We start from the raw sequence: 12,714 nt of genomic DNA, 5'->3' as shown, positions 1-12,714 counted from the left end.
GTAGCAGGTATCGAAGTCTGGATCTGTTCTTAATGAGCTGTAATTTTCCACCCCGGGGATAGTTGTATTCAATAATTTGTGGAAGGGGTCCCAAAAACACTCTTTCCACCAGGGCCAACGATACCAGTACCCCTATCTCTGCGGGCGCTAATCCCAATTACCCCCGCCCCAGGTAGTAGCGCATCGCTTCAATCCGCTTCTGCCTTTTTCTTCCTTTGTTCCACCAAATCTCCCCCGAAAAGCCTCGCCCCTTCCTGCTGAAACCTCTCCCTCTCCAGCTTCCGCTTCTTCGCCGCTCGCTGCAGTTCCGCTTCATCACCATCACCAGCAACACCAGCGCCAGCTTCAGCTGCGGCAGCAGGTGTCCCTGTCCCAGTCCCAGTTCCTCTCACGGCAGCAGCAGAGGAACCCTCACGCTTCGCGGCGCGGTTTAAATTTCGCAAGTCAATCTTCTCCGGATTCTGGCAATGGTATAGTTTTCTGCCGATGCGTTTGAGGTTTTTCATAGTGGCGGGTGCGGTTGATGGCATATGGTTCGTCTGGTAGGTGGAGAGGATCGTGGAGCAGGAGTTGAGGATGAGGGAGAGTTTGGTGCGGAGGGCTGAGAAGACGTCTTTTGAGGGCTGTGATTGCGATTGCGATTGCGATTGTGAGGTGGAAGACGGTAATGGGATGAGTTTTGTGTCGATGTAGAATTCCGCGATCGGCCTATCGGCCAGGAGGAGAGCGGAAAGCCATATTTGAGATGGTGTGTAGAGAAAATATACATCCGTCAATTGTGCTGCGGACCGGAGTATTTCGCGAGTGTTATGATGTGCCTTGGCGATGCGAGAGGTAATGGACCCACTACCACCGGGTTTCTTCTGGTCTGGATATTCCGCCGCCGCCAGGGTAAGAGGAGGGGGCGGCGGAAGCGATTGGATTGCCTGTTGCAGACCGGCTGCTGTTTGCTCAGGGTGGTGTGGGCCCGGAGCGCCATCCCCTCGCGCAATGGCGTTTAGTTCCATGATTCCACCTTCTAAGCTGCGGAACGGGTGGCGGACGTCAAAGGTAAAGCGAAGTCCCTGTGTAAGGAGAAATTCGGGCGCGATGATATCCTCTGGTGTAGAGTTTGGGATGTGCTCCGCAAATGAGCGCAGGGACATGTAGTAGTTTTCTGTCTTTGTAGCGAGGAAGAGAGCGCAGGGCATGATGGACTTGGGATGATAGGTCATGGGGGAGTTGGTAAGATAGAAGCGGCGGAGGTATTGGATCGCAGTAGCCTTTCATACGCAACTCATTAACAGCTAATTCATGGCCAAAAGAAATATTGCGCTTCCTGAGTAGGCTCCCCCCAATCCATCGACTTGATGAAACAGTGATAACAGAACTATATCATGTAAAATATAACATACCCTAACAACCGTCGGCAACGGCGGCTTGTACTCATCGCCCAACTCCATCGTCTTTTCGCAATAATACCTCACCAACTCCAGCTCCTCCTCCATCGTCAAGCACTCAATCTCCTTATCCTTCTCCTTCTCTGTTGTCTGCTCACCATTGCCTATCGTCGCCTCTGCAGTTTTTCCATCATCAGCATCGCCGGTCGCATTTGGGGTACCGCTACTGGATCTAGCACCTGTGGTTGCGGGCTGCTGCGATCGCGCATCATTTTTAGCACGCCGTATCGCATCTTTAACACGTTCGCTGGCAACGGTATTGGAATTGGCCCGTATTAAGCCGAGGGATTCTTCGGTGAAGGACCAGAGGCGATACTGCGATGATGTGCGGTAGATCTCGTCTTCGAGCATGGTAGTGGGAAGGAGGGAGGGTGCGGTTTTGGTGGTTGTTTTATTTCATGACAACGCTTCTAGCATGATTGATATATAACATGCAGAAAAATCGGCTTTGGGCTTTGATGGAGGCAGTTATTGGTATACCATTTTTGGTGGGAAAGTGAGGTTGGGAGCTTCAAATTTGAGGTTGCCGATCCATGGCTGATGTCACTGCCCTGAACTAACTCAAAGAAACTTAATTGCGAGTATCAACGCCAGAGCATGCCTACAACCGGATAATGCTTACGAAGCGTGGTATTGTTGAAAATATGATTATATAGCCCTGACCAAAAGTACTCATTTCACCAATCAATTAATCAATCGAAAAATCGAAATCAAATCAGCTCAAACCAATAAACACAAAGAAGTGAAGGTAAGTAATAACAAAAATTTCCACAATAGGGAGATGCGAGAGACTCTTTCAGTTTCCTTGCTCCAAACAAACGATAACATGAAGAAAAGAAAAGAGGCTATAGGAAGATAGACTTTGAGAGGAAAAAAAGAAGTTAGAAGCAAAGGGAAACAGATCATTCGCCAGGCACCATACGCTTCCCCGCTCCTCCATCAATATGCTCCAGGTTGTGTCATATTTAAAATATGATTTGGACGAGAGGGATGTAATAACAAGAGGCAATAATAGTCGAAAGGAGATAACAAAACAACAGAAAAATTGGCGGAAGTCAGTAATAAAAAAACATGCGTAGAACGGAGGGCTCTCAAGAACACCAATCAAGAAAGAGCAAGCAAAAAGAAACAGAGATTTAAACATTGGAACTTGAGGGCTGTGTGGAACGGATTACTCTTCCCCCTCCCAAAAAAAGGAGCTTTCTCCACATAGATTTTCAAATGCAACATGCAGAATAACAGGTTGGGTGTGTATCTGTGTTAAAAAGAAATAGAGGTAAAATAATAAGAGCATCCCTTCATGGCTCCCCAAGCAGACGTGCCGTAACATCACCCATATATGCTTCTTCCAATTCGTAATCCTCGCCATCCATCCGATCAATGCCAACATACTTGAAAGCCGATACTACCCGTGACACGTCGAATCCCATATGACAGAATCGATCGACGAGGTCCTTGTTGTAGCCGTCGTACCTGTAGTTAATGTGGTTAATACATAAAATCCTTTAGCGGAGAGCTTAAAAGAAAGAAATATAAAATAAATAGGTAGAAGCTTGCTAGAAACAGAAATGAAGGGGGTAAGAGATCGGAAAGGGGCACCCATACGCAGCCAATTGCTCTTTTTCCTCCTCTTCCTTCGACTTTAGTTGCTGTTTACGGATGGATTCATCAGTGGCGCCGCCGCTACTTTCACCTAGTTGCCGTTTGGGGGCGCCTGCATGCTGAACAGCCCACTGTCGGGCAACCCGCTCGAACTCCTTCGGGTTTCGCATAAGCATGTTGGCCACCTCCGCATCTTGAGGGTCTTTAGGTTCGGGTGTGCTGAGGAGGGACTGGAGGGAGAGCAGAGCAGACTTGATGGTCAGGACGGGAGACCAGGCGGTAGAGAGAGTGTCGAGGCAAATGGCACCCTATGACATGACATGACCATGAAAAAATGCCTTAGCACAAAAATCCTTACTATTTCTGCGAGGAGGTGGGGGTTTTGAAGATGCGTACGGTCCCTTTCGGGGTACGTTGCACTCATGACTCACAGTTTGGCTACTGATATTCGGATGCCAGACTTTGGTTATAAATTTCATCACAGGCGGGCGGAAAGGGTATTCGGAGGGTATCTTGATATCAACATAATAGGTTCCTTCCTCGTAGGGAGTTCCGGGAGGCCCTCGAAAGGAGCCTCTCAAATGTGTCAAATCATCTCCGCCCCCAACCGGATCAGCCAAGATTTGCGAGTGCTGGTCTGCATGGATATCTGCGAGCTCCTTGGCGATACGGCGGGTACGGTTCGATGTCATGGTGAAATGAGAGGGATATCTGGTTCTTTCAAAAAAAAAAGGGGGGGTTTTTTGTGATATTTCTTTGGGTATATTTGTGGTGGGTCTTTAAGATCCTTTCGTGGTTTGGAGCAGTTCGGTGTTCTAGAGGATGCTTGTGGGTTGGTCGAGAACCCTAAAACGCTGTGACGAAGGGCAAGAGCGACGGACTGATTGACTTCCTCTGGATAGATAATTTGGAAGCCCCGCGGTATCAGTTATCAAAAGCATAAAAGAAAATCAATGAAAACCGAGATAGGGGTGTAGGTTCAAAGGAGTGTGAAGTTTAGAAGAGCTGATAGGGGCCGAGACTTTCAGGTAGTCAAGGAAGAGACGTGCGGGGATATATATACATACATATATTTATATGGTCTTCATTTGGTGGCTAGAAGAGAGCTAACCACACATACCAGGTTTTCAGTAACTAACGTATAAGCGGAACTAACGCATAAGCGGCTTGGTTGGAGGGCCAATGCGAAAGAGAGGTTCGGAACAGCAACTCGGGGTGATATCAAATAAGAAGAACTGGAAGCTCACTCAAAGCCAGGAGTAAAGTGAGTCAGGGATCCACCTGGGCTGGGAGGAGCGAAGTGATGCGAGGCAATACGATGACAGGGGGAGGCGGGACTTGTTGACACAAAGAAGAGGAATGCTGGAACGCAGAGATGCCAGACTGAGTTGGATGCTTTTAGGATAGACACTTGAGAGAAGAAGGTGGAGAGGATGGCCAAACTGCGAGGAGACGTTGAAAGTTCGAAGAAGAAGAAGAAGAGGAAAAGGAAGAGGAAGAAGAATGGGAAGAAGAAGAGGCAGAAGTGCTTTGGGGTAAGAATGCCGGGTGTTGGCTTTTCGTGGTGACAGGCAGCGGCTCATAAGGCTAGTTCACGATTGGCTTTGTGGGCCCAACACCCGATTACATGACCCGTATTGCTTGTATTGCTGGGCAAGGCTGCAGCCATACAGATATCATTCTTTAATTAGAAAGCCCATCATCATCTAGTAGCTCTGGCTTGAATCAGGACAGAGGAAATATATACAATAATAGCCACCACCACCACCACCACCACCACCACCACAGAAAGACCTCCGTTCATGAGACACAACACGCTGGGCAGCTACACGTAGGGTGAAATGACAACCTTCGTTGTCGATCGATTGGATGCCACGGAAGATGGTTCTTGACCTTCTTTTGGGAGCGGGAGGGAAACTAGACCGCCGTTGATGCCTTGCCGTGGAAGAATGATAGGGCAGAGGGCCTGATCGGCATTGCCTGGCTGCTGCACTACTGCGTATGCAGTAGATTGATCTGATTACAGGGTAAATATAGTTTTTGTTACCTGGAAATATCCATCATCTGGTACGGACCCGTGAAAGCAGACATGGAGCTGGACATGGCTGTTGAGAAATACGTAAGATACATAGATATGTCGCACACTGCACCGCATTCCACGCCATTCCATCGCCTCTGTATGTAAGAGTATCAAGTATCACAGGACGGACACCAAAGCTATCCGTCCTGACGTGGTTGGGAGCGTCTGTGCGTCTCGGCTGCAGGGCCCAGACCCAAACAGGCAATGTCCAAGATTCGAGGATCACATGATCGGTATTGCTTGGCACCTGCATGGATGCTGGACGCTGACTAAACTAGCAAGCTTTGCCAGCTCCCAAGGAAACCGAACCTCAAGAAATACAACTTCGTTCAAACAAACCCTAACTCCTTCTCCTCCCTCCCTCCTCCTTATCCGTATTCAGGTGCTTGTCCAAACTACCTGTACCTCGAGGGATACGTCTTCACGAATTCAGCCTTTTTTCCCCCGTTTCTCCGGTTCATCGTCCTCTCTTCAACACAGAAGGAAGAAGGAAACTACTCCTTGCCGCGTTCTAACCTCTCCAACCTAAGCTTACCACAATGGTCTGTTGGCTAGCCTCATCATTTCATAGCTTCAGCCAATCTGGATTTCCTAGTACTCTTGATACTGACGTGGGGACTTCTGCAGGGAAATCAACAGTCAAATATGGGCGGCGGTGGTCCGGGTGATGGCCAGGATGAGAAGGACAAGAAGGTACAGTTTTCTATCGCATATCCGCAATCGCAGCAACCTCCCATTCTCCCACTTTCTCATGTGCCTACTACTTCCTCCGCGGTGATCTACTTATACTAACTACTACCGCCGGAATAGAAGGAAAAGCCAAAGTATGAACCTCCTCCACAGCCCACCACCAGAATCGGCCGGAGGAAGCGTAAGCAGGCCGGCCCCAACGCTTCAGCAAAACTCCCTGCCATCTACCCAACTTCCCGCTGCAAACTGAAATACCTCCGCATGCAACCATCCACGACCATCTACTACTCGAAGAGGAATATGTCGAGAACCAGGAGCGCATTCGCAAGACAAAGGTTCATTCATCCTTATCTCCCTCAACCAGTGATGATTTCGAGACCACGGATCGAAATGCAGACGAGCGAAATCGCGTCGATGACATGCGCGGAAGCCCCATGGGTGTAGGTAATCTGGAAGAGATGATCGATGATGACCATGCTATCGTCTCTACCGCGACGGGGCCCGAGTATTACGTCTCGATCATGTCCTTTGTCGACAAGGACCTCCTGGAACCGGGTGCGAGCATCCTGCTGCATCACAAGTCCGTCTCCGTCGTCGGCGTTTTAACCGATGACGCGGACCCGTTGGTCTCCGTCATGAAACTGGACAAGGCACCCACGGAATCCTATGCAGATATTGGCGGGCTGGAGTCGCAGATCCAGGAAGTTCGAGAAGCGGTCGAACTGCCTCTTCTCCATCCAGAACTCTACGAAGAAATGGGCATTAAACCTCCCAAGGGCGTCATTCTCTACGGAGGTCCGGGAACGGGGAAGACACTACTAGCCAAAGCCGTCGCCAACCAGACAAGCGCCACATTCCTAAGAATCGTCGGCAGTGAGTTGATACAGAAATACTTGGGTGACGGGCCTCGATTAGTCCGCCAGATTTTCCAGGTGGCTGCCGAACATGCCCCGTCCATCGTCTTCATCGATGAAATCGATGCAATAGGAACAAAGCGATATGAGTCTACGTCAGGCGGCGAGCGGGAGGTGCAACGGACCATGTTGGAGCTACTCAATCAGCTTGACGGCTTCGACGATCGTGGCGACGTCAAGGTGATCATGGCCACGAATAAGATTGAATCTCTCGACCCCGCCCTGATCCGCCCAGGACGTATCGATCGGAAGATCTTGTTTGAGAATCCGGATCGTAAGTTCTTTTATTTCTTTATCCCCCCCATTTTTTTAATGTGTCCTCTCCGACCAACCGTGTGTTTAACTAACCCAATCCCACCAACTCCCCTCTCACGCATACAGAAAACACCAAGAAAAAAATATTCACCTTGCACACCTCCAAAATGTCCCTGGGCGATGACGTGGATCTGGACGAGTTCATCAATCAAAAGGACGACCTTTCCGGCGCGGATATTAAGGCCATATGCTCCGAGGCAGGTCTGATGGCGCTGCGCGAGCGACGGATGCGTGTGCAGATGGCTGATTTCCGCACAGCGAGGGAACGGGTTCTGAAGACAAAGAGCGAGGGCGAACCGGAGGGGTTGTATTTGTAGTTCACTTGGTTAGGCTAATATCTTTGAAGCATGGATGGACCCATCCCGTCTTTTTTTTTATCCGTCATTATTCCTGACATCTTCCAATGTCTATTACTACAGACAAACCAAGAGATGATATCATATTGGTGTGATTATGGCGGGGAGGGGAATGGGGATGGAAATGGTTTTAGATATCTAAATGCATAAATACTTGGGATTTCCCCATTTTACCCGGTTTCTTCTATCTCCCCCCTCCCCCCAAGGCTGCTTGATTGCATGTCCTTTGTCTTCCTATGTTGCCATGAGCATGACTTGACTGAAGGAGACCTTACAGTAAGTCAAAAAATAAAAATAAAAATAAAAATAAAAATAAAAATAAAAATAAAATAAAATAAAAATAGAGCCCTTCGAGGCAGCATTTATTCTTCTTTTTCTCTTTACAACAGAAATTTATATGAGAATGCCCAATTTTCTTTAACTATATATCGAAAAGAAAAGAAATCGCAATCCCGAGAATGCGATGTATGGTGAGAGAGGCTTTGAGAATGTTGTTTCATGCACTTGAAGGATGCAAAGTATCTAGTTATATAGTTATTTTATCCCGTTGGAGCTTTCCAGATATCCATGCATGATGTGGATGTGATAGTTACTGGGCAAAGCGTCCCCGGCTAGAATGGAGGCAAAATGGTATTCAGGGATAATACGGAAGTTTGTCTCCCATGAACAAATCTTCATGCATGCATATATATAATATAAGCAACAGTCAGAACTAGTTGTGAGACTGAAACATGCGCGCAGTTTCGATAGTAAAGCAATCGGGGTCGTGGGTGCCACCCACACAACTAGTTACAGGATGGAGATGTGACATAACACTGAACTGATGGCATCCATTCAGACCTTCAAATTCAAGACAAATCTTGAATTAAGGGAATCATGGCGCGGCTCGGGTAATCAGACTTGTGTCAAAGGGTGCAAGGATCTCGGTCTCACGAGAAGGTGAATCTGCAGTTTGGATTTCGACGATAACATAGTTATTTTAAATCACTGATCGCGCGTGATCCGGGTCGCGTACAGCTTCATATACCGGCTTGAAAACATATTACCAATGCATATCGTGTGGTAGCCGCTGTGCTGATATCTTTCCCGTGCATCCACATCCTTCATAATCCATGCCCATACTTGGCGGATGGGGCGCTTTGAACCGAGCACATAGCTGTATTGAGCTTTCAAAACTGCCTAGGAAAATATCAGTATAAGGCGGCTTCGAAGTATGGATGACTGGGGGTCTCCTTTGATATAACGACATGGAAGAAATGTGTGGTCTCATTCTGCGGAACTCTGTTGCAACACCTTATACAGAAGGGGAGGATATGCAAATCCCCAAATCCCTGCATTCTTCAAGCGCGCGACTCGATCTCCAAAATAGCAGTCGTCGGCGCTTAATTTAACTGGATCTCCGATATTTTTCGGCCCTTGTGGCAGGTATTTCGGGCTAGCAACTATGTTTGAAGCTACTGTCTGACTGGTGATATGAAACATCCCATGGAGAGTTGACGATGTTCGCATACCACAATGTCACAACAACAATTCATCAATCACAGCTCACGAACTGCCTTTGCTTGGCCCTAGCGGGAACAATCTCATCGCAGGCTAAAAATATCAAGAGAGGTTTTGAATATGCGTGACATGCGTAAATGTGAAAGAGTATTGGCCCAACTGGCTTTCTCAAGCCAGCATTTCTTCTTACGCAGGATATCCATTTCAGAAGAAGTAGGTACCAGCGGTAACGAGAAATGTTCTCTCGTTCCTGTGGGTATAAATCAGCAGGCAGCTCCAACAATCCTCAAGCGGATCCCCGCTCGTGCGTCTACTTCAAGCCGACAATCCATCCAACAAAGCAGGCCTATGGTTTGCGTTGAATCGGCAACTCCGGGTAAGGTGTCCACTATATGGGCATGAGTAATGCTAATCAGGTACGGCACCCACATCAAATTATCCAATCAATGAAAGCTTGCTAATGAGGATGCATATTTGATGCGGTAGCGGTATCCACGATGACTTGATTAAAGATCCCAAAGGATCGCACACCTCCCTGTATCATCAGGAACAGCTCAGCAATTGGTTTTTAATTAATTAACCCACGGAACGCTGGGGATATTATATCCATGGGTAATCGTAGCTTACTATCTGCCTATCAACGAGGCTCTAGGCAGCTTGGTTCGTATTCAAATTCTCAAAATCCGACGAAGATATTGTATCGTTGCAATTGCCACAGCGGGGTGTCAATATCAAAAGTTCGGTTCTGCTTGAATCGCTCAGTAGGGTTCGAAGTCTAAAAAACCATCTCTGCGGGCCGAGGCCCGCTGCATCCTTTCTCTCGGGTCCTCGGGTTTGTTTTGCGGGGCAGCCAACCCAGTTCCCCGGTTTATATACTGTTTGTTTAAAAGCTAATTGCTCCTCGGCCTGATAGGATGGTGAAGGTGGTGCAGTGTACCCCAGGAGTTCACAAACGCGAGCAATCCCCACATATGCTTGCCGGCCCCTCGGCTGTTGGATATGATAGGTCTCCCTAGCCTTGCTTTTCCCTCTGGTTTTCGTTCAATTCAATTCAACCATGTTGCGACCAATTTGGCATAGACGACGCCACAGTCGTGATCGGCCCCCCCACACATCCGTTTTCTGAGTTTCCCTCACCTTTCTTGGAAGATGGCTTTTTGTGGGGGATGTTATGAACGCTTGAGTGGGCCTCTAGTATAGAGCGTATGCAGAGACTGTGTAGCTTCGCTATGCATCTCAGTTCATTATCAATCGGACCCCTCATGTCCCGAGAAATGTTGCCAATAAATAGGACCCACGATGCTACCTCCGGTCTCCCGTCTATCCCTACACCTCGAAATTTGTATAAACTGTCGGTCTCCATCTTGATGTTTACGTCGGTTGGTTGTGCCACTTTTTCGTCATAAACTCCACCAGCTTTGTTCCTTCCATTAAGATTATAGTACTGCTTGCTCTGTCAAACAGTTTCAATTTCGAGTGTTCAGAGCTTCCCGCGAAAATACGCATAGTCCTTATTCTTATGTTATTAACGCCTGCGAAGCGTCTACCATTCTTTTATTTTTATTCTTGCAAATCGGATATTTCAAACAAGACAAGAACTTGCGGTTTCCCACAGCCTTGAAAATATGGAATATTTCAAGCCAGAACAATACGCAAACCTGCCGTCCAATGATATACTCTCGTGGATTTTTGATAACCCGTCGTATGACCAAGACAGACCGGTGAGGGGGCCCCTAAACCTCCGATTTTGCAGTGGCTTCTCTTGTTTGCGTTGAACTGAAAAGATAACTTCAAATGTGGATCACTTACACAGATATCTTCTAGGTCTACATAGATGCCAAAGATCCTTCTAACTCGATTTCATGCAATCAAGCGAGAAAGATTATCCGCCAGCTTATTGCTGGGCTGAGGGCTGCTGGATTCGAAAAGGGCGATTGCCTCAATATACACTCCTTTAATGATGTGTGTGGATACCTCTCTAACACACTCCAGACAATTCCATAAAAACCTTTGGGGGGGGGGGGGGAGAGGAGAATAAAGAAATAAAGGACTCAATATGAATACGAAATTGATACTTTTTTATATTACTTTACATTTCCATACTAACAGCTACAACAGATCTATTATTCTATGATCTTTCTCGCCACTATCGGCGCAGGCGGTGTTTTCGCAGGCACTAATCCAGGCTACACGCAATTCGAACTTACCCATCATATCAAGACCGCGAAAGTATCATTCTTGATTTCAGAGCCGGAAATCTTGGACAATCTCGTTGCTGCTGCAAATGACACCAAGATCCCAGCGTCGAACATATGGGTTTTCAATACACAAGGTCGGCCCTTGCCGCCTGGCCATAAATCATGGACCGAGCTTCTAGAGCACGGCGAGGCGGATTGGGTTCGTTTCAATGACCCCGAAACTTGTAAAAACACGGCAGCTGCCCGGCTGTTCAGCAGTGGGACAACGGGTCTGCCGAAAGCGGCCAATATTAGCCACCAGAATTTCATCGCACAACATACCGTGGTGGATGAATACAGGACGGCTAGGTATCAGGTACGTTACGTTATTGCCTTGATTGTTTACAACAACGACTGGAAACAAAATTCACTCGTGGAAAGAATATCAGGAAATCGATACGTCTGTATATATAATAATTTAATTAGATTTCCCGTGTCATAGCGCTTCCATGTTTCCATGCCGCAGCTGTGCCATCAACCCATGTCGGCGCTCTTAAGGCCGGCCATACGTTGTATATCATGCGTCGCTTTGAGCTGTTGCCATTCCTTGAAGCAGCTGACAAATATAACGTTACTGACGTCAGCACTGTTCCCCCCATGGCTGTCGCTATCGTGAAATCACCCTATGCGAAAGCCTCGTACTTGAAAAAGACGAGGAACGGCGCTGTGGGCGCTGCGCCGTTGGACAAGGATGTCCAATCTGCGTTTAGATCTATCATGGGTCCCGGCGCGACTTACACCCAGGTCTGGGGTATGACTGAGACGACTTGCATTGCTACCATGTTCCGTTATCCTGAAAATGACGATACAGGGTCTGTGGGGCGGCCCGTGGCATCTCTTGAAATGAAGTGAGTTTTCGACACGTGCCCCCCTATTTTGCACTCTTATTTTGCATTAGCTAATAGACATCAACTAGATTGATCGACGACGAGGGCAAAAACATCTCCGCCTACGGCGTGCGCGGCGAAATCTGCGTGCGCGGCCCCACGGTCATCAAAGGCTATTTCGAAAACCCCACCGCGAACGCTCAATCCTTCGACGGCGAATGGTTCAAGACCGGGGACATCGGCTACTGTGACGAGAAGACGAAGAAATGGTACATCATCGACCGGAAGAAAGAGTTGATTAAAGTCCGTGGATTCCAAGTCGCTCCGCCGGAGCTTGAAGCCGTGCTGCTTTCGCATCCGTTGATCATGGACGCGGCTGTCATTGGTGTGTCGTTTAAGGGGGGCGAGAAGGAGAAAATTGAACATCCGCGCGCTTATGTCGTGCGTCAGCCTGGCCCAGCCAGTCAGAAGGTGACAGAAAAGGAGCTGCAGGAGTTTGCGGGGGCGAAGCTGGCTAGGTACAAGTATTTGACTGGTGGTGTGAAGTTTGTCAGTTCGATTCCCAAGAATGCGAGTGGGAAGATTTTGAAGAGGCTGCTCCGGGAGGAGGCGAAGAAGGAAATTGAGCAGGGTCTAGTTGCGAAATTGTGATTCTGGGCAAAGTCGGGGAGGCTGGTGTTAATTCCCACGTGTGTTCTTCATTACAACTAATACTGAGATGTCAATGTGCCTTCTGAATTTCTTTCTCGATAAC

The 12,714-nt window shown here is 48.0% G+C and overlaps 4 protein-coding genes across 4 annotated transcripts; 2 read left to right on the top strand and 2 right to left on the bottom strand.

Moving 5' to 3' along the window:
- Window positions 1–188: 188 nt before the first annotated feature.
- Window positions 189–1,913, bottom strand: HCBG_01975 (cyclin-dependent protein kinase regulator; the record flags this gene model as incomplete). The annotated part of the gene is made up of 2 exons (XM_045429024.1): window positions 189–1,262; window positions 1,395–1,913. 2 exons carry the CDS (start codon window positions 1,788–1,790, stop codon window positions 189–191), a joined length of 1,470 nt encoding a protein of 489 aa, XP_045290810.1.
- Window positions 1,914–2,578: 665 nt separating this feature from the next.
- On the bottom strand, window positions 2,579–4,427 carry HCBG_01974 (ubiquitin-conjugating enzyme; the record flags this gene model as incomplete). Its single annotated transcript, XM_045429023.1, has 4 exons — window positions 2,579–2,912; window positions 3,045–3,349; window positions 3,473–3,935; window positions 4,162–4,427. The coding sequence occupies 3 exons, from the start codon at window positions 3,731–3,733 to the stop codon at window positions 2,738–2,740; spliced, it is 741 nt and encodes a 246-aa protein (XP_045290809.1).
- A 47-nt stretch (window positions 4,428–4,474) lies between these two features.
- Window positions 4,475–7,414, top strand: HCBG_01973 (26S protease regulatory subunit; the record flags this gene model as incomplete). The annotated part of the gene is made up of 7 exons (XM_045429022.1): window positions 4,475–4,576; window positions 4,963–5,040; window positions 5,413–5,667; window positions 5,749–5,814; window positions 5,932–6,113; window positions 6,176–6,999; window positions 7,107–7,414. 7 exons carry the CDS (start codon window positions 4,475–4,477, stop codon window positions 7,355–7,357), a joined length of 1,758 nt encoding a protein of 585 aa, XP_045290808.1.
- A 2,744-nt stretch (window positions 7,415–10,158) lies between these two features.
- HCBG_01972 (adenylate-forming enzyme AfeA) lies at window positions 10,159–12,611 on the top strand (the record flags this gene model as incomplete). Its single annotated transcript, XM_045429021.1, has 5 exons — window positions 10,159–10,275; window positions 10,721–10,858; window positions 11,015–11,449; window positions 11,560–11,981; window positions 12,050–12,611. The coding sequence occupies 5 exons, from the start codon at window positions 10,159–10,161 to the stop codon at window positions 12,609–12,611; spliced, it is 1,674 nt and encodes a 557-aa protein (XP_045290807.1).
- Window positions 12,612–12,714: the final 103 nt, after the last annotated feature.

This window comes from Histoplasma capsulatum (assembly GCF_000150115.1).
Source record: "Histoplasma capsulatum G186AR genomic scaffold supercont2.2, whole genome shotgun sequence".
NCBI classification, from domain to species: Eukaryota; Fungi; Ascomycota; class Eurotiomycetes; order Onygenales; family Ajellomycetaceae; genus Histoplasma; species Histoplasma capsulatum.
The sequence above is the reverse complement of the archived record's forward strand: the minus strand, read 5'-3'. Positions and strand labels throughout refer to the sequence as shown.